This window comes from Rhincodon typus, chromosome 2 (assembly GCF_021869965.1).
Source record: "Rhincodon typus isolate 14 chromosome 2, sRhiTyp1.1, whole genome shotgun sequence".
NCBI classification, from domain to species: Eukaryota; Metazoa; Chordata; class Chondrichthyes; order Orectolobiformes; family Rhincodontidae; genus Rhincodon; species Rhincodon typus.
Genome location: NC_063333.1, coordinates 19,094,397 through 19,114,981, shown reverse-complemented (window position 1 = coordinate 19,114,981; position 20,585 = coordinate 19,094,397). Strand labels below are relative to the sequence as shown.

General features: G+C 40.9%; 1 protein-coding gene across 2 annotated transcripts in view; it reads right to left on the bottom strand.

Annotated features, from left to right (window-relative positions):
- Nucleotides 1-3,730: 3,730 nt before the first annotated feature.
- The window catches only part of nom1 (nucleolar protein with MIF4G domain 1), a 198,335-nt gene continuing 181,480 nt past the window's right edge, over nt 3,731-20,585 (bottom strand). For both annotated transcript variants that reach the window (XM_048614759.1, XM_020512134.2), the window contains exons 9-12: nt 20,430-20,562; nt 15,426-15,557; nt 8,295-8,404; nt 3,731-6,973 (exon numbers count right to left, since the gene is read on the bottom strand). In XM_048614759.1, the coding sequence (XP_048470716.1) occupies nt 6,796-6,973; nt 8,295-8,404; nt 15,426-15,557; nt 20,430-20,562 (553 nt within the window). In that variant the 3' untranslated portion in view covers nt 3,731-6,795. The remainder of the gene's footprint in view (nt 6,974-8,294; nt 8,405-15,425; nt 15,558-20,429; nt 20,563-20,585) is intronic.

The window sequence follows — 20,585 nt, the reverse complement described above, 5'->3', positions numbered from 1 at the left end:
TCCTGAAGTCCGCCTTGGAGGATATTTAACCGAAGAGCCGAGGCCGAATGCTCTTGACCACTGAAGTGTTCCCCCATTGAGAGGGAACATTCCTGACTGGCAATTGTTGCATAGTGCCCATTCATCCATTGTCATAACACCTGCATGGTCTCACCAATATACCATGCCTCAGGGCATCCTTGCCTGCAGCATATGAGATAGACAACATTTGCTGAGTCACATGAGTATCTGCTGTGTATGTGGTGGGTGGTGTTCCCACGTGTGTTGGTAGTGGCCATATCGAAGATCTGACATGTCAGAAATTGCCATGACAGGGTTGTATAGTGTTACTGTCGATATTATCCTTAAGGCTGGGTAATTTGCAGCAAAATCTCCCCCCACCCCCCAACACACACATATGTGAACCTGTGAAGTGAATTTGTGTTCGCAAGGTAGGTGGGATGGTGATAGGTGAGTGCAGGTATGGAGTGGTGGGGATTGGTCAGTGAAGTGGGAGGGGTGGACAGGTGAGGGAGAAAATGGACAGGTTGTGTCAAGTCAAGGAGGTGGGGATGAGAAGGAGGGTTGGTTATGGGATGAGGCCGGAGGCAGTGAGATTTGAAACTGGTAAAATCCACATTTAGCCCATTGGGCTGTAGGCTCCCGCGGTGGAATATGAGGTGCTGCTCCTCCAGTTTCCGGGTGGTGTGATTGTGACACTGGAGGAGGCCCAGGGTGGACATGTCGCCCAGGGAGTGAACAAAGAAAGAAAGAACAAAGAAAATTACAGCACAGGAACAGGTCCTTCGGCCCTCCAAGCCTGCGCCGATCCAGATCCTCTATCTAAACCCTGTTGCCTATTTTCCAAGGACCTGTATCCCTCTGCTCCCTGCCCATTCACGTATCTGTCCAGATACATCTTAAATGATGCTATCATGCCTGCCTCTACCACCTCTGCTGGCAACGCGTTCCAGGCACCCACCACCCTCTGTGTAAAGAACTTTCCACACATATCTCCCTTAAACTTTTCCCCTCTCATCATGACCCCTAACAATCGAGTCCCCAACTCTGGGAAAAAGCTTCTTGCTGTCCACCCTGTCTATACCTCTCATGATTTTGTAGACCTCAATCAGGTCCCCCCCACCCCCAACCTCCATCTTTCTAACGTAAATAATCCTAATCTACTCAATCTCTCTTCATAGCTAGCGCCCTCCATACCAGGCAACATCCTGGTGAACCTCCTCTGCAGCCTCTCCAAAGCACCCACATCCTTTTGGTAATGTGGCAACCAGAACTGTACGTAGTATTCCAAACGTGGTCGAACCAAAGTCCTATATAACTGTAACATGACCTGCCCACTCTTGCACTCAATACCCCGTCCGATGAATGAAAGCATGCCGTATGCCTTCTTGACCACTCTATCAGCCTGATGGAGGAGGACGTTCCATAAATATTCATAGAATTCCTACAGTGTAGAGACAGGTCCTGAGTGGGAGGAGGAGTTGAAATATTTTGCAACCGGAAGGTGTTACACCCAGGGAGTGGCTTGTCCCATGGCCAACCCTCCCTCTCACTCATCCCATGATCAATCTTCCCTCCCACCCCCACCTCCTTAATCGGACACAACCTGTCCATCTTCTCTTCCAACTATCCACCCCTCCACCTCACTGACCAATCCCCACCACTCCCTACCTGCACTCAACTATCACCTTCTTACCTACCTTCTCCAGTCCCACCCATACTCTATTTATTTCTGAGCTCCCTGCCCCCTCCCCATTTCTGAAGAAGGGTCCCAACCGAAATGTCAACATTCCTGCTCCTCTGATGCTGCCTGACCTGTTGTGTTCCTCCAGCTCCACAGTGTTATCTCTGACTCCAGCATCTACAGTTCTTACTATCTCTGAAATTCACTCGTCATCCAATATTTCCTACCAGCCTTGCCCTTCACCCTAAAAGTACATACGGTCTCTGGACCCTCATTATCTCATTTTTGAAAGCTTCACATTTTCCAGCCTTCCCTTTACCTGCAAATATCTGCCCCCAATCAATGTTTGAAAGTTCTTGCCTAATACAGTCAAAACTGGCCTTCCTCAAATTTAGAACTTTAATTTTTAGATCCGGTCTATCCTTTTATATCACTATTTTGAAACTAATAGGATTATGGTCACTGGCCCCAAAGTGCTCCCCCACTGACACCTCTGTCACTTGCACCCCCTGCCTTATTTCCCAAGAGTAGGTCAAATCTTGCTCCTTCTCTAGTAGGTACATCCACCTACTGAATCAGAAAATTTTTTTGTACATACTTAACAAAATCCTCTCCATCCAAACCCTTAACATTATGACAGTCCTAGGAATTTAACCCAGCAACACTGCAGGAACAGTAACATATTTCCAAGTCACAATTGTGTGTAGCTTGGAGGCGATCTCACAAGTAGTGTTGTTCTTATATTATCAACTTTGATCATGGAACGAAGAATAATATGTGCAGTCTTCTCTACCACTACATTCCAATTTGGAGATTGGAACTATCCTTCATCAGTTTTATGTCAAAGCATATCTATATTGAGGTTCTCTTAATAAGCTTTTTCCCTTGCCACACCATCTTCGTATATCTTCCTTTGCTCCCTTAACAATGATCTGAACTGTAGGCGCCAGTCCAATCAATACTTGGAAAGATTACTTCTCCCGAATTATTTTAAATAAAAACACTCAAATTTGAATACATATGTGATCTATAAATCATTCTGTTGGAAAAAGCCTCATACGACTAAGATTGCTTATGTGAAGCTTCTGATTTCTGGTATCTTCTTAGCAAACCTCTCCTGTACCTTTCAAACTAAGTCTTGCAAAACTGCTTAACTGAAGGGATTCTGTGGCTCAGGAATTATCTGGGATGACAGGAAAGGCCTTCCCACGCCCCTTACAAAGTTACTTAAAATGCAAGAAAATTTTTGAACCAGCTTTCCGACCCTATCCTAACTGATAAATGCCCCTTATTTCTGTAAATTTCTTTGCAATAAAAGATACGGAATAAATATGAGTAACTTTCTTAACTCCTCCTCACTTGATCCCCTGCACATCACCTTGCTGGAGGGACCATGACGCTTATTTTCTCCATCTGATATTCTCCTACGTAGTTTCTCTATTTGACAATAACTAGCATGACTATCCAATGTGAAACACAGAAGTTACAGACCAGAAAGAAAAGGGGCAATCAAATTTAAGAATCGAACTGATATCAGCAGATAAAAACATAATGGAGAAATTTATGCATCAGAAAGAAAGCTGAGAAATATTCAAGACCTGATGGTTTCCATTATAAGATCATAAAAGAGGTTCTAAACGTGGTTGCAACAGAGGCAGTGGATTCACTATTAACTATTTTCAAACATTCCTTAGACTCTGATAAACAAACATACAACTATACATTCGGAGTGGAAGTAGACCACTTGGGCTCCTTTAGTGTTCTCTTTCTATTCAGTATTGAGTAAAGGATCATGGGGAGGGACGCAGGAGAGGGTGGGGAGGGGGGGGAGCGGTTAGGGTGTGAGTATTCGTGGATACATGGTGATCACCAGCAGGTTTCCTTGCCCATGTTTGATACAACCCTATTGTAGAGTGCAGTTAAGAGTCAACCACCTTATTGTGGCCAAGGAGTTATATGTACATTTCACCAAGTAAGGATGGCAGATCTCCTTTCATAATGGATACCAGTGAACAATTATTTACAATATCAGTGATTAAAAAAGGCTAGTTTTCAAATTCCAGATTTTATTGAATTCAAATTTCACCACTTGGCTCCTTGTGCCTGCTCTACCATTTGGTAGGATCATAGCTGAATTGACTACTTCTCTTCTTTTGTGTTCATGCTGTAAAGCTTTTAAGTCCCATTTCAATTAAGAATCTATGTAACTCAGTCTTGAGTTCAGAGTTAACGGCACAGAACAATTCCCTCTCAACTAAATAATATTGTGACACCACCTCTACTGTATTCGCCCCAACGATGAGCAGAACATACCCAGGGGCTGTGACAGTGCTGTCTGAAACAGTGCAAGAGACGATTCTAAGAGAATGACTACATCAGCCCTTTGCCTGACTAGGCTTTGAGACAGTTCTCCCAAATATCAGCACCAGTGCCCAGCTGTTAGTAAGGAAGACATTGCAGTTGATCAAGGGTGAGTATGGAAGTGCTTAATTTGATGCCAAGTGGCCCATTGGGTTCGATTCCTTTGATACGGATCTTCCTGCAGAAGACAGTCAAGTGTCAACTGTACTACTATGGGTTTGGAGTCACATTTTGCATGTCAGTGAAGGAACTGTAAATGACTGCACTGAATTTTTCTTTTTGCTGTTGATTGTGAGACCTTTCAGAATTGCCTTTGTGCACACAGACATATAGGCTTATTTATAAAAAGCTTATTACACAAAATAAAATTATGCTCATTTGTTAAAAGCACATTGTCAACGACTGACCAACACATTGACTAAATCGGAAATAAATACAATTTATCAAGCCAGGCTCATTCCAGAATGTGACATCCAGTCTTACCAGCAGATGGGATTATAACACTAGGCAATTAGCGTACAGTCAGAGCACTGGCACTTTAGAGGGTTTTACAAAGCACATCTATAAGGGTATATTACACTAGCATTATCTGACAACATGGAAATTGCCCAGGTGCGCCTTGTGCACAAAAAGCAGGACAAATCAAACCTGGCCAAATAGTGTCCCATCAATCTTCCTAAGCATCAGTAATGGAAGGGGTCATTAACAGTACGATCAAGTGGCACTTGCCAAGGAATAACACGCTATGTTTAGGTGCTACTGCCTGAGCCACTTAGCTCTCAATCTTCAATAGGGCCACGAATAAAGTAGCTGATCTCTGGAATGGAGTGACAGCCCTTGACACAAAATCTCGAAGCAATGAATTGTCAAGATGATGTAAATAGGCTTCAACGGAATTTGGACAAACCTTAGCAGATTGATAAGAACAAAGTTGGTGGAATATAATATGGATAAGAGGTCACCCACTTTAGTCAGATAACGTAAGTCGATCTAATATCACTGGACTACTTTCAACTATCATGAGTTTTATACTATTTGTGTCTATTCAGCTAAAGCATTATGGCTTCACTATTGTAGAAGCAAATTACTGCAGATGCTGGAATTGGCACTGAAAATAAAAATGCTGGAAATCACAGTGGTTCAGGCAGCAATCATGGACAGAGAACAAGCTAACATTGAGTCTAGATGACTCTTCATCAGAGCTGATGTGACGTGTGGAGGGGGAGGCATTTATGTCTGACTGTTGTTTTTTAGTAAACTTAAATTATCCTAAAAATACTTAGAAAGATTTGGCTCATTAGGTATTGGTTCTTCATTTGGCTCTTGAAGTCAGAATCTTACAATACCAATGACATCAAGAGAAATGGGAGTAGCGTGGAAAAGCAACATTTTCGATAAAAACCGAAAGAACTGCAGATGCTGTAAATCAGGAACAAAAATAGGAATTGCTGGAAAAGCTCGGCAGGTCTGGCAGCATATGTGAGGAAAAAAATTACAGTTAACATTTTGGGTTCTGAGGAAGGGTTTTTCTTCACAGATGCTGCCAGACCTGCTGAGCTTTTCCGTGATCCTGGGGATACTGGAACCTAAATGACAATGGCACAGATGAGGGATTCAGCAGCAAATGGATCAAAATAATGTTTGAAACAGACAATATTACTCATTTGAAAATTACCAGTGTTTGTGATGGAGGGATTAGGGCGCTGAAAGCTCAGCTTGAAACTGAATAGGACACTGGTGTTTTCAACTTTCTGATTCAATCTGAGCTAATGACTGGGAACAGGGACTGAACCAATGCAAAGGCTATGGTTTAGATTACAGCTTCTGTCTCCTTAACATCCTGTTACTTATTCATGGAATAACAGTGTCATTATTAAGATAGAGGCAACTACAACACACCCAAGACCCAAGCAATCCGACAACTCAGAGAGGAGCGAAGAGGTAATACAAGTGGTATAACAAGAGCAAAGCGGTATCTACAACACAATGAAGATGCTGACGATGCTTCCAGGCACTGAATATCTAAAATACCGGGGAGGTGTGTGCAGGTATACCTTTTTATCTTGTTTTCACCTGACAGCTTGATGCATATACTTTCCATTAATTTAATGAATAACACTCAAGAACACAATGGCTTTTCCCCACCCATGGTTTTCTAAAGTGCAATCCAAGGGCCTTAACTTTAAACAACTTTTGGCTAACAACTGCACTTTGTAAATCCAAAATGAACCAGTTAAACAAAAATTAAATATATAATGAAATACAGTATCTTGATAGAAAAATTGTAAATGCTATCTTCATGGATACTTCAAAATTCTTGTTAATCTCTGATGATATTTTCATTTCAAGGTTACAGTACACCCACACGTTTGGAGATTACAAATATAAAAATTATTTTTAAACACGAAGTCAGCTGTAATTTAAGGAATTCTTTGAATAGAACATATTACTGGCATTCTGTAGCTACAAACAGATATAAATATAATTTGCTATAAACTACAATCTGAACCATAAAGGCATTAAAATTGGTGTCATAAAAGCTAAATATGCAAGATACTGATATGGTAGAAATACGCCACCTAGTGGTCTTTTTGACAAATATAAAGCTTGAAATTTTTTTTTCTGAATGCAGCAGCATGAAGTACCTCCTGTTATTAATACAGGTCTTCCAAGCACAAATAGTAAGACAGATATTGTGAACAGACTTTCAATCTGTGCTGTAGTCAAAAATTCCACATTGTGGTCAATGGTTAAAACTTCAGCACGATATCTTTAGACTGTAAAGCCTTTTCAGCTATGTCCACACGTGCTTTAAGTAAATTAGCTTGTTCTAAACTCCCCAAGCTGGAGGCATTCTTCAGTAAGAAGTGTGAAAGAAAGAGTTTCAGGCCTTCCCGCAACATTCCCAGCTTTGAAATTCCAGAGATTCTGTGTTGAAAGAACATGAAGATCTTTAGAAAAATCATATCAACAGTTAAAGATTAAAAAAATGCTGTAAGGAATATATGGTCAAAGCTGTTTCTCTTGGACTCATTAGATTAAAAATTGCAAGAATACCAAATTTCAAAGTCAGCAACAATTTATTCTACAAGGGAAAATGCTGCAGATTGGTCAGCAAGTGGACTCTTGATTGGTTGTAGTATTGCTGGGAGAATACACCAGGTTCCAGTAAGCTTTCACTTAAATTCAACCAGGCAAATCGACTGCAATTGGTCCAGGTGTTGACATGGAGCATGTCCAAGGAAAACATTTCTAACCCATCCTAAAGCTTTTGTTCGGCTGAGAAAGGGCTAATATTTTAGTGTTCTTTTTAGTTACAGAGGCCAGAGCTCTGTGTATGCATGTACGTAGCTTCCAACACAAGTGAGCCTTATTACAAACCCAACCAATAATTTTCAATTGTTTGTAAGTGTAATTCTTAGTACAGTTGGATTACCAACAAATCTGCACCCTTTTCTCACGTAATACAAGTTGTTGCTTATTTGAAATGTGATATTCTTGCAAGTATGTCCTGAAGTGTTCAAGACAAAACACTTGGACTATTTCGTGCTGGAAAATGGGAAATGGAAAAATTGATGGTTGTTTTTGACAGGTGAAGTCTTAACGAGGGAGGGGCCTTTTCCTGCGTTGTAGATATCTATGACTGTCTTTTCATACTCAAAGTGCTGTACTACCAACTGACTACCAAAAAAAGTGATAATAACAAAGAATTGTCCATCGGGTATTGCAGTTCTACTGCATGGTTATCTCAGATTTTGGGCAGAAGTCTGAATTTAGAATGAATATAGGGGTGAGTTATTCTCTAAGTTTCTTAACTACTGAAGACTTTTATTCCAAATACGTGTTCTTGCACTGTGCAATCATCCTTAACTCAAATCAAAAACAGCTAATTGTCATTAGATCTCAAATTGTAGTTCTAAGTTGAAGATTTGATAGCTTGCAACATTGAATTATACAGATTGATTAGACAATTGTCTGGGGATAAATTTGTCTAAACCTAGGGACATATTTTGATAACTCTTTACCACTAATCATGTGGATTACATGTACCGCAGATAGCAATCGTATCAAAGTGTTGGATGGCTCATATTAGCTCAGTAAGTACAGGATCAATCCTGGTACCATAAGATATAATATACCAAACTTTAGCAGGCCACTCACCCAGACGATTCAAATTCCTGTACAACATTAAATTTACTGATTGCCATAATAGATATAAATATGTATTTTTTATATTACAAAATATTACCTTTGAAATATTGCTACTAATTCTTCAGGTTCTGTATCCACGAGTAATTTATGGAGAACTTGACGTAAAAGTTTGACTTTAGGCTTATCCAGTTCGCTGAACTCAATTGCCTGCATATTGAAATGGGTATATGTACAGAACCGATTACTTTCATGAGATAAAAATTGGGAGAAGCAAGTCATTCAGTTAGTTCTGCCATTCAGGGAAATTATGGCTAATATCTTCAAATCCTGTGATTAGCCTTGCCGTCAAAAAAAAACTATCATCTCGATCGTAACAAAACTCTAACCCAGCACCCAGCTTTTTCCAGAATGAATGTTCCATATTTCTATAATTGTGTACGAAGAAGTGCTTCCTGAAAATAACCTCGAAACAGTCTTGCTTTAATTTATTCAGCAATGCCCTAGTGTTCTGGCCATCTCAACCAAATATAAAATCATAAAATGCCACAATTAGATCAGTCCTTTATTTTACTTCAAGCTTAGTCTATGCAATAATTTAACTCTGAGAATAACAAGGTATAGAACTGGATGAACACAGCAGGCCAAGCAGCATCAGAGGAGCAGGAAGGCTGACGTTTCGGGCCTAGACCCTTCTTCAGAAATGGGGGAGGGGAAGGGGGCTCTGAAATAAATAGGGAGAGAGTGGGAGGCGGATAGAAGATGGATAGAGGAGAAGATAGGTGGAGAGGAGACAGACAGGTCAAAGAGTCGGGGATGGAGCCAGTAAAGGGGAGTGTAGGTGGGGAGTTAGGGAGGAGATAGGTCAGTCCAGGGAGGACAGGTCAAGGGGGCGGGATGAGGTTAGTCGGTAGGAGATGGGGGTGGGGCTTGAGGTGGGAGGAAGGACAGGTTAGGGAGGCGGGGACGAGCTGGGCTGGTTTTGGGATGCAGTAGGGGGAGGGGAGATTTTGAAGCTTGTGAAGTCCACATTGATACCATTGGGCTGCAGGGTTCCCAAGTGGAATAGCAGTTGCTGTTCCTGCAACCTTCGGGTGGCGTCGTTGTGGCACTGCAGGAGGCCCAGGATGGACATGTCGTCTGAGGAATGGGAGGAGGAGTTGAAATGGTTCGCGACTGGGAGATGCAGTTGTTTGGTGCCAACTGAGCGGAGGTGTTCTGCAAAGCGGTCCCCAAGCCTCCACTTGGTTTCCCTGATGTAGAGGAGGCCAAAACGGGAACAGTGGATGCAGTATACCACATTAGCAGATGTGCAGGTGAACATCTGCTTGATGTGGAAAGTCTTCTTGGGGCCTGGGATGGGGGTGAGGGGGGAGGTGTAGCACTTCCTGCGGTTGCAGGGAAAAGTGCCGGGTGTGGTGGGGCTGGAGGGGAGTGTGGAGCGGACGGAGGGGAGTGTGGAGCGGACAAGAGAGTCACGGAGAGAGTGGTCCCTCTGGGAAGCAGATAAGGGTTGGGAGGGAAAAATGTCTTTGGTGGTGGGGTCGGAGGTGATTTTCAAAGTTTGCCTTACATAAATTTTTTTTGCAACTCTCCCTCCCATGTGTCCCTCAAATTAACTAAGATTATCACTACTTGCCAGATCTTTCCCAACAACAATAAATTCTATTTACTTATCAACTTGAATTTTCTATCAAAACTGGGTCGTACAAGACATTGAGAATATTGCAGACACATGGCAAAGTGCAAAAATTGAAATTATTTCTGTTGTATACAATCTGATCACAGCAATGCATTTTTTAAAAAAATCTTTATTTTATGTGCATTCGTGTAAAAAATGTCCCATTATAATTTTGCGATGAACTGACTTCATTGAGAAAACGGTTAACAAAGAATATCGAATCTTGGGCTTACTAAGTTGAGGCATTGATCACTATAGCAGAGAAGCTACTCTGCACCTTCAATCAAGTTTAGTTTGGCCACAACTAGAAAACCTTGTCCATATTTGGTAACCACATGATATGAGGGTCCTGGAGAGGTTGCTCGGGGAATTTAACAATGTTTTCAGGGTTGGGGATTTTAGCTACAAGGTTAGATGTGAGAAACAAAGATTTTTCTTTTTGTAGCAGAAACGATTTAAGGATTTGATAGAGATGTACAAAATAAGTCAGATTTGCCTCAGGTAGACAAGGAACAGCTGTTCCCAATAGCAGGTCAGATATGCAGGGGAAAAGGAAGAACTTTTATTTAAAATGCAGCAACGGTAATAAACGGAACTTAGGAACTTGGTGGAAGCAGAGATGATCAATGATTTTAAAAGGAAATTGGGCAGACATTTGAAGGAGGTAAACTTTAAAGGTTATGGTGGTATAGAATGGGGGAATGGGGCAATTTAAGATTGCCCTGTAGAGAATTACTGGTGACTTGGTGGGCTGAATGGCCACATTTCATGCTGTAAACGACTCTCTGGGTTAAACATAATGCATTACCATCAGCTGTTCTCAAAGCAAAGTGAATACTTTTGGTGATGCTAATACCAGGAAACTGTTGCATTGGATTTCACTCAGCAATTCATACCAATTTGTATAAATAACAGGAAGTCAAATAATTATTTTGTTAAAGTTTATCAACAGCCAGTCAGATTTATGTTGTTGACAAAGGAAGTAATAAGGCTTTGAATGTGAACTGGAGTTGGAGCCAAGATGGGGCAGCTGAGCTGTTGGCAGCAATGGGGAAGTGCATATTTTTAAAACAAAGGACACAGGGACAATGCAGGAAAGTTGTATAGGGAAGATCCATCACAAATCTCGTATGGCAGAGTGATCACACAGGGCTTTACGTTTGCTTCGATTTATTATACAAAGAGATAAAAGAAAATATCCACGGATTACTGTGAAAACCTATGTTGCGGAAGCAGTATCAGCAGTACTCTTTGGAGCATTACAAATAACGGTTTTTGTCAGACTATTTTTAGGTGGGTTGCAGCAAACCAATTATGTTACATTGCCAAGGTCCTGTAACCCAGCTATAACAGTTCTGTGAAACACCTTGGCAGATTTTGTGATGGTAAAAGTGCTACATAAATGAAATTGTATTTATCCTCTATGCACAATGTGTAGATAATTCCCTAAATGGTTAAGTTTGAACTTAGATGGCTGATCTCTTGTGCATCTCTTACTTCCTTTATCCATCCCACAATTGTGCTCATACAAGCCTCTGGTGGTGTGTGCATGAGAAAGCTCTTTCTGAAACTACGTTTCTCGTTCCATCTTTAAGTTCTTTCTATTCGTTCATAGAATAAGGTTTTCACTGGATAGGGCAGCATTTATTGCCCATCCCAAATTGCCCACACGCAGTTAAGAGCCACACATATTGTTGTCACAATTAGACTGGAGCAGATTAAGGATGGCAGATTTTCTTTCAAATGAACCAAATAGGTTTTTACGATGGACAGTAGCTACGGGGTTGCCATTAGGTTAGTCTTTTTAATTCCAGATATTTTACTGAATTCAAAGTTCACGATCTGCCATAGTGGGATTTGAACCCATATCTCCAGATCATTAGCGTGGGGTTCAGAATTTACTTCCCTTTGTTGAAACTCAATTTCTTGGCCATATTTTAATTTCTTGTTATTCCTTTCTTTGGTTTAGCCATAGAGTCAGAGATGTACAGCACAGAAACAGACCCTTTGGTCCAACTTGTCCATGCTGACCAGATGTCCTAAATTAATCTGATCCCATTTGCCAGCATTTGGCCCATATCCCTCTAAACCCGTCCTATTCATATATCCATCCAGCCTCCACCACTTCCTCTGGCAGTTCATTCCATACACATACTGTGTGGAAAAAGTTGCCCCTTAGGTCCCTTTTAAATCTTTCCCCTCTCACCTTAAACCTGTGCCTTCTGGTTTTGGACTTCCCTACTTTGGAGGAAAGACTTTGGCAATTCACCCTATCCATGCCCCTCATGATTTTATAAACTGCTACAAGGTCACCCATCAGCCTCCAACGCTCCAGGGAAAATTGCCCCAGCCTATTCAGCCTTTCGCTATAGCTCAAACTCTCCAACCCTGGTAACATTCTTGTAAATCTTTTCTGAACCCTTTTGAGTTTCACAACATCTTTCCCATAGCAGGGAGACCAGAATGAAATGCAGCATTCCAAAATTTGCCTAACCAATGTCCTGTACAACCACAACATGACCTCCCAACTCCTACACTCAATGCACTGACCAATAAAAGCAAACATACCAAACGTCTTCTTCACTACCCTGACCACCCGTGAGTCCACTTTGAAGGTACTGTGAACCTGCAGTCCAAGGTGTCCATGTTCTGCACACTCCCGAGGTCCTTACCATTACGTGTACAAGTCCTGTCCGACAAAAATGTAGCACATCACCTTTATCTAGATTAAACTCTATCCGCCATTCCTTGGCCCACTGTACTCTGAGATAATCTTCTTCATTGTCCACCACCAATTTTGGTGTCACCTGCAAACTTACTAACCATACCTATGTTCACATCCAAATCATTTATATAAATGACAAAAGACACTGGTCATTGTGGCACACTACTGCTCACAGGCCTCCAGTCTGAAAAGCAACCGTCCTCCACCACCCTCTGTCTCCTATCTTTGAGCCAATTTTGTATCCACATGGCTAGTTCTCCCTGTATTCCATGTGACCCAACCTTGTTAACCAGTCAATCATGCGGAACCTTGTCAAAAGCCTTACAGATGTCCATATAGACAATGTCCACTGCGATGCCTTCATCAATCCTGAGTCATTTCTTCAGAAAAATTGAATCTTAAGTTGGTGAGACACGATTTTTCACACACAAAGACAAATTGACCATCCCTAATCAGACCTTGCTTTTCCAAATACATGTAAATCCTGTCCCTCAGAATCCTCTCCAACAACTCGTCCAACACTGATGTCAGGCTCACTGGTCTATAGTTCCCTGGCTCTTCCTTACCACCTTTCTTAAATAGTGGCACAATATTAGCCAACCTCCAGTCTTCTTGCACCTTGCCTGCAGCTATCGATGATACAAATATCTCAGCATGGGGCCCAGCAATCACTTCCCTAGCTTCTCACAGAGTTCTAGGGTACATCTGATCAGGTCTTGGGCATTTATCCACCTTTATGCGTTTTAACATGCCCAGCACCGTCTCCTCTGTAAACATGGCAGTGTCCAATTTTGGCTATGCTTCCGTGTAGCATCTCTGGAACATTCATCCACGTTGAAGGTATACCATTAATAAAAGAGATGGTGAAAAGGTCATCATTCAGAAACATTAACTTGATTTAACTCCACAGATGCTGTTTGACCTGAGCACTTCCAGCATTTTCTGGTCTTATTTTAGAGATTGTAAATAAATTACCATCTTGACCACTTAGGATTTGAATCCAGGTGCTGTGTGTGTAAAATGGGCCTAACAGTCTTGTTATTCAGTGGAGAAAAAATAGAAAGTTCTGAAAACCATCTATAATTTTACTTCAAATTAACTTGCATTCAGAATTCCCGAGATTGTAGTTTTAATACTGCATTCTATTATTCCTGAAATATAGTAATTGATTGAAAACAAACAAATCTGCAGTAAAGGATAAGTGTAATTCAACAATGATTAAATATTGTGTACAGTGCTTCACTTTCAGGCAAACGATGAGCAGTTCCTCAATAAAAGTATGAGCATGACTTTCTGTCCTCAACAAATTTCTCTCAGCTGAATGGTTCCACAGGGGCTGGAACTTACTCAAGTGAATTTTGTGTGTGTCTGGATCTTGTTCGGAAGGCTGAGTTTGCAAGGTCACAATGGTAGGGTTGAGAGATGCTTGGAGTCATCAAAACCAAGTCAATTTAAGTTTCCACTTGTCATGGATTCCTAGCTTCAAGTTACTGGAGTGGAATTCTAGGCTATTTTTCTTCTGCTTTCCCAAGAAGGCAAACAAAATGTTCTTATTTTTATTTAGTTGAGATCATCTCACAAAATAGGAGTCAAGGATCAAATTTAGTAGCTGTTCTGACATGCAAGACTCCATACTGGATAAAATCATGAAACCATAATTGACCCTCCATGACTGTGATTTCCATGGCTAGCAGAGAGAGAGAGAGAGAGAGAGAGAGAGAGAGCGGGAGGGAGGCTGGTGTTGGCCTTTTGTTGTCACAATCATATTTATTTTCCTACTGTGAAAAGCTTTCTAAGTGGGTGGCTCCGAAGCATAAATGAGACATTAGTCACTCAAATGCTAATGCCATCAGCTCGAGGTTTGTGACATCCTGCTACATCTCTAGCGATTTTATGATTTACTGGCAAAATCAAAACTTCCTGATTATCCTCTTGCACACGTTAGATAATTCCTTGTTTTGCCTTTCTCTCCTGTAGTCTTGATAAGAAAATTCCATTTACACATTACACTTTGTTAAGTCACCATCAATTGCTCTCTCACTTATGTGTAAATGTAGTTGATACATATTTTCCTTCCTGGAAAAGTAAGATTTGCATTAAAAATGTTCTTTCTCAGCAGCCCTCCAGGTAACAAAGCTATATGAACATAGTTTTATGTGAGAAACTCTTCATACAATCACTGACGAAGGCGCACTATTGGGAAATAAAGTAACATTTTTCCTGCTACCAATATTATACACAAATTAAGAATTCAATAACTTGGTGGGTCAATAACTTCACATGCAGACACAAAATTTAACATGGAAAAATCCAAATTGAATGAGCCAGATGATTTTATCTCAGTTCATCAGAAATTGCTAAGTGAAAGACCCTGCTGGTTCCTTTGGGATCTGTCAGCTTGTTAACTTGGACTGTTTGCCCAATACTCTCAAAGATTTTTTTTATCCTTGAGAGCTGTTTCTAGCAGGCGAAACAGAACTTTGAGAGTGGTTACTTTCAGTCCTGCTCACTAGCAGACTTCTACCTCCCACTCTGGCACTGTTCATCCCCTTCTGTACCTCTGGGGCTGATGAATTTGCTTATCCTGCATCCCAAATATGTTTCAAAACACAAAGTCACTGAACTGAAGGTAGGAGTGTGGCATTGCCATTCGATCCACGCTGTAACTTGGAAAGAGGGCTCCAAAGGGTCTAACCAAAAAGGGCAAGGGAGCCATTTCAATCATAGTTGTGTGCAGTTCTATTCTGTCATTGAAAGGCCTGGGCCAAAATCTTGTGCAGATTGTGCTTGGAAGAATAATGATTTTATATTCAGAAGGTACTCACTTTAAAGATGGACAGAGACACCACTTTCCTGCTGAGAAGATGAACAAGCAGATGAACCAAATTTGTGGTTGCTACATTGGCCATGTTCTTCAAATCTCGGAAGCGGTCCCACATGCTAAATTGGAATGTCATCTATTAGGGTTGAAGAGTCAAACAGAAATTTGAAAAAAAGCCTAGAAATGTTTTATAAATTGAAGCACCTTTATGGGTCAGTAAGATAGATGATATAACTTTTACTTTATACTTCTATAATGTTTATCCAGTTGAACAGAAGGACCCCTGCCATTGGATGAACAAGGTATAGATTGCACTCTATCATTCTTTTGTATTGCTCATTGTTTTCTGCCCCTAATTTTTCCACCCCTCCCCCATTCCCAACATATTACAGTAATTTCCAAGTGGTGAAAATGGCAGATAAGAATTTTTAGAGCAAATCACTGAAAGGTTGAAACTCTCCATATAAATTCAGCTGAAGGCCTGCATGCAGACTCTATTAACATTTGTAAACAGAGGTAAAATGAAATTAAATTTGCAATAAATAAAACATGTATTTTAAAAAGGAAAGAGTTTTGCTGCTCTCGCTCAAACTGCTGACATGTAAGCATTTACCTCTCAAGGCCAGCTTTAAGCACAGACAATGTACACAGGAATTAAACAAATATTGCATGCAATCATGTTTGTCTTCAGCGGAAGAAATTTGTCAGGTAAGTGCATTCTAATTCACTCGTAAACCTAAACAGCTGAATGAATGTAAGTGACCTGCATTATCATTAAGTAACATCAGTTACCACTTCTGGGTGACAGTCAGTATTTCCAGAGATGCACCATGGAGTGTCAGTCATCTCAAGGTGCTTGACAATTTGATCTACCATTTACTTTGGAAGAACTTCTTCATGAAATTGTTCTATTTATTAGCAAATTTATTAATAGCATTTTCACAGAAAGTTTGATCTTTTAATTAGCAGTGTACACATCGTTTTTAGTATGACAATTGTTACCAGCTATGAATCATTCTCACTTGCTCGGAAAGTAAATGTCCCTAAGTCTCAATTCTTCAGGTTATAAATGGTTTTTGATTTGTAAGTGAGCTTCTTTTTCCCACCCCAACTACTTTTTCTTCACGAGTTCATCACCCTTTCTTATCATTCCGTTTGTTTTTGTACTCGATTTCTCACAAAAATCTCAGTCACCTTCACTCTATATTTCTTCCTCTGTTTAGTTCAAAAATCAAATGACACCAGGTTATAGTCCAACAGGTTTATTTGAAAACACAAACTTTCAAAGTCTCGAGACTCTGAAAGCTTGTGTTTTCAAATAAACCTGTTGGAGTTTTGCAGAAGAGCAATACCCGAAACGTTGATTGCTCCTTTCCTTCAAATGCTGCCTGACTTGCTGTGTTCTTCCAGCCTGCTGCTTGTCTACCTGGATTCCAGCATTTGCAGTTTTTTTTGTCTCAGACTATAACTTGGGAGTCGTATGATTTTTGACCTTGTCCACCCAAGCCCAACACTGGCACCTCCACATCTGTTTAGTTCATCTGGGATTTGGGGGTGGGTAAATGCGCAACTGCTCACGGCTTGCATATACCCGTGCACTGTGGGAGATAGGGGACAAGGTGGAAGGGATGTGGGCCTCCCAGGCCACCTCCCTCCCATCTGCTAACTCTCCCCATGGCCTCAAATACTATCAATATTTCGCTTCTTTTACGTGCATGTCTAGTGCCTTAGAATTCCTATGGCTAAATATGCAAATTAATGATATCACAAACTTGGAACTGTGAGCTTGCACATTTCCAGAATAGCACACAGGCTCAGTTGTGGGTGTCACTAGACACTGCCTTATTGTTGGTTAACAGGATGCACTGTTGGTCTCACAGTCACCAAGGTACAATGGTCTTACTGTGCTACCGGCTCTGCTTGCTACAACTCTGTAGTTAAGATTTAGAAAAGCCCTAATGCGTATGAACTAAATGGAGAGACCATGAGATGACAGCTCCAGAACATCCTAGCCGTTAAGTAAAAGCCAAAAGGCATTCACCTTTTAAGAAATATGAAGCAACACTGCCTGCCTGGCAATAAATATTACTGTTGATCATGATGTATCAATCACAGGATCAAACCTGCTCTGCCATTAAATATGATGGTCAGCGGTCAAAGGTTTTTTTGGGACTGGAGGTCTGTGACCAGTGGTATGGTGGGTGTCGTCAGTGCTGGGTCCATTGTTTTTCGCCATTTATGTAAATGATTTGGATGTGAATATAGGAGGTATGGTTAGTAAGTTTGCAGATGACATCAAAATTAGTGGTTTAGTGAACAGCGAAGGATGTTATCTCAAAGCACAATGGGACCTTGATCAGATGGGCCAATGAATGGCAGATGGAGTTTAATTTAGATAAACGTGAGGTGTTGCATTTTGGAAAGGCAAACCAGGGCAGGACAGTTAACGGTAGGGCCCTGGAGAATGTTGCCAAAGAGATCTAGGGATGCAGGTGCACATTCATTGAAAGTGGAGTCACAGGGAGACAGGGTGGTGAAGGTGGCATTTGACACGCTTGCCTTCATTCGTCAGCGCATTGAGTACTGGAGCTGGGACAGCACTTTTATAACACTACATTCAATTCTGGTCTCCCTGCTATAGAAAAGATGTTGTTAAAGTTGAAAGGGTGCAGAAAGCAGTTACAAGGATGTTGCCGGGATTAGAGGGTTTGACCTGTCGGGAAAGGCTGAATAGCGTGGAGCTGTTTTCCCTGGAGCATCAGAGACCGAGGTTTATAAAAATCATGAGGGGCATGGATAGTGATTAGCTAAGGTCTTCTTCCCAGGATAGGGGAGTCCAAAACTAGAGGTATAGATTTAAGGTGAGTGGGGCAAAGATTTAAAAAGGGATGCGAGGGGCAACTTTTTCACGCAGAGGGTGGTGCATGTATGGAACGAGCTGCTAAACGAGGTGGAGGAGGTGGGTACAATTACAACATTTGAAAGGCACCTGGATGGGTACATGAATAAGAAGGGTTTAGAGGATATGGGCCAAAATGGGACTAGATCAGTTTAGGATATCTGGTCAGCACAGACGAGTGGGACCAAATGGTCTGTTTCTGTGCTGTACATGTCTATGACTCTATGACGTAATTGAATGCTTCAATGCCTATTAGCCATGTTATCTTCAGAATATTTAATGCCATTCATATTGAAGAATCTATCTTTTTCTACCTTGAACCCACACAATAACTGTGTTTCCTTTGGTGTCTAGTAAACAGAATTCCAACAACTCACAACCCAAATGAAAAGAATTTCTCTGTATCTCTGTTCAAAGTGATCATCTTGCCCACAATCTACTCTGTCTGTGCCTTTAAGTACTTGTTATCTTAAGATCTTAAGAGATCACCTCTCATTTTTCAAACTTTTGGATAATAGTTTCATTGCTTCTCTAATCTCTATTCACAAGACAATACTGCCCGCCTGGGACAAAAGTACACGATCTCAATGGATTTTGCACTTCAGATTTTGTCCCTTTCTCTTCCTCTCTCCGTCATCACTAAAACCACGTCTCAGAAACTAACATTTGACTCCTGTACCCTTGCAATTACTGTCACATCCCCATTCCCTTCTAAGTGTTGTCAATTCCCAGATGTTTGCATTCTCTTAAGCAATCATTTTAAAGGTGAAGATATATTATACACTGTTATGGATAGAACTGTGACATGACTGGTTTTATGTAAACACTTTTTAAAAAATTTATGATAGCCAAAACATTGTTTGCCCTTTTTTTAAAAGTGAGTTTATTTACTGCACACACTCAGGATCTGTAACATTTGGCACCCTTCCATACCTGTCCAATGCTGTTATTTTCTCCCAGAATGTATATCCACCTTAAGCCAAAAAACCTCTTATCAAAGACAACAATCACTCGAATATTAAAATCTTCCAGTGCTCTAGATTAGAAAGGTAGTTATGGCTCACTGAGATAGAAAGGGAACAAATAATAATCTCTTATTCTCACAGTTGTATTTACTGACTGTGAAAGATTAAACTTTAATAATCTACCTCAAGCCTTTCACTCCTCATTTATTGATATGTTAGACGTTTTAATTTCATTTTTCTTTCAAACCTCAATGTGATTACACAAAAACTATTTGGATAACTATTAGGGCAGCACGGTGGCACAGTGGCACAGTGGTTAGCACTGCTGCCTCACAGCGCCAGGGACCCGGGTTCGAGTCCAGCCTCGGGCGACTGTCTGTGTGGAGTTTGCACATTCTCCCCGTGTCTGCGTGGGTTTCCTCCAGGTGCTCTGGTTTCCTCCCACAGTCCAAAGATGTGCAAGTTAGGTGGATTGGCCATGCTAAATTGCCCAAAGTGTTCAGGGAGGTGTAGATTAGGTGGGTTATAGGGGGATGGGTCTGGGTGGGATGCTCCGAGGTTCGGTGTGGACTTGTTGGGCCGAAGGGCCTGTTTCCACACTGTAGGGATTCTATTCTATAAAAGCTCTGGTTACTTTTAAATTGTGCCTCCTGACTCTGGACTCCCCAACCAGGTGAAACAACTAGCAGGAACTGTCATTTTTGGCAGCCTTTGAGCCACAGGAACAATTTCAAGCTCTAAGGTGAAGATACCTACCACCACCTGGAAGGCTAGTATACATCACGGCTGATAACATTCTTAGAAGACATGGCTTTGGAGATTGGTGGTGCAAGTATTCAGTACCATCATCATGGGAACTGGGTTGCCTTCACGAATCATGCAGAATTTTTTTGGGGCAAGCAATGCAAATTAGTAGCGAAAATCATCATGGAAGAAGTGGCCTACGCAATTTATGAGCCTTTGTCTTCAGAATAAACAGCAAAACAAACAAGCTTCTAATCCGTAAAGAAAAAAATGAAATTTTACTTCTAGTTTCACAAATGCTACTGGTAAAAAGATTAATTAAATTAAAATTAAAATTAAATTAAAATAAAATTAAATAAAAAGATTTTTCTAAATCTCAGAATTGTAAAACCAGTATTACCTGAAATCTTCTATTATATTCACAGAACTTTTGTGTCAGGAAAGCATAGAAAGGATTAAATGTTTTTTCTTGAAGGCAACAGTGAACAATAACATGAATAATCTCTCTTTCCTGTTGATCTTTCAGCCTCAGTCTGCAATAAGAAAAAGTGAATGT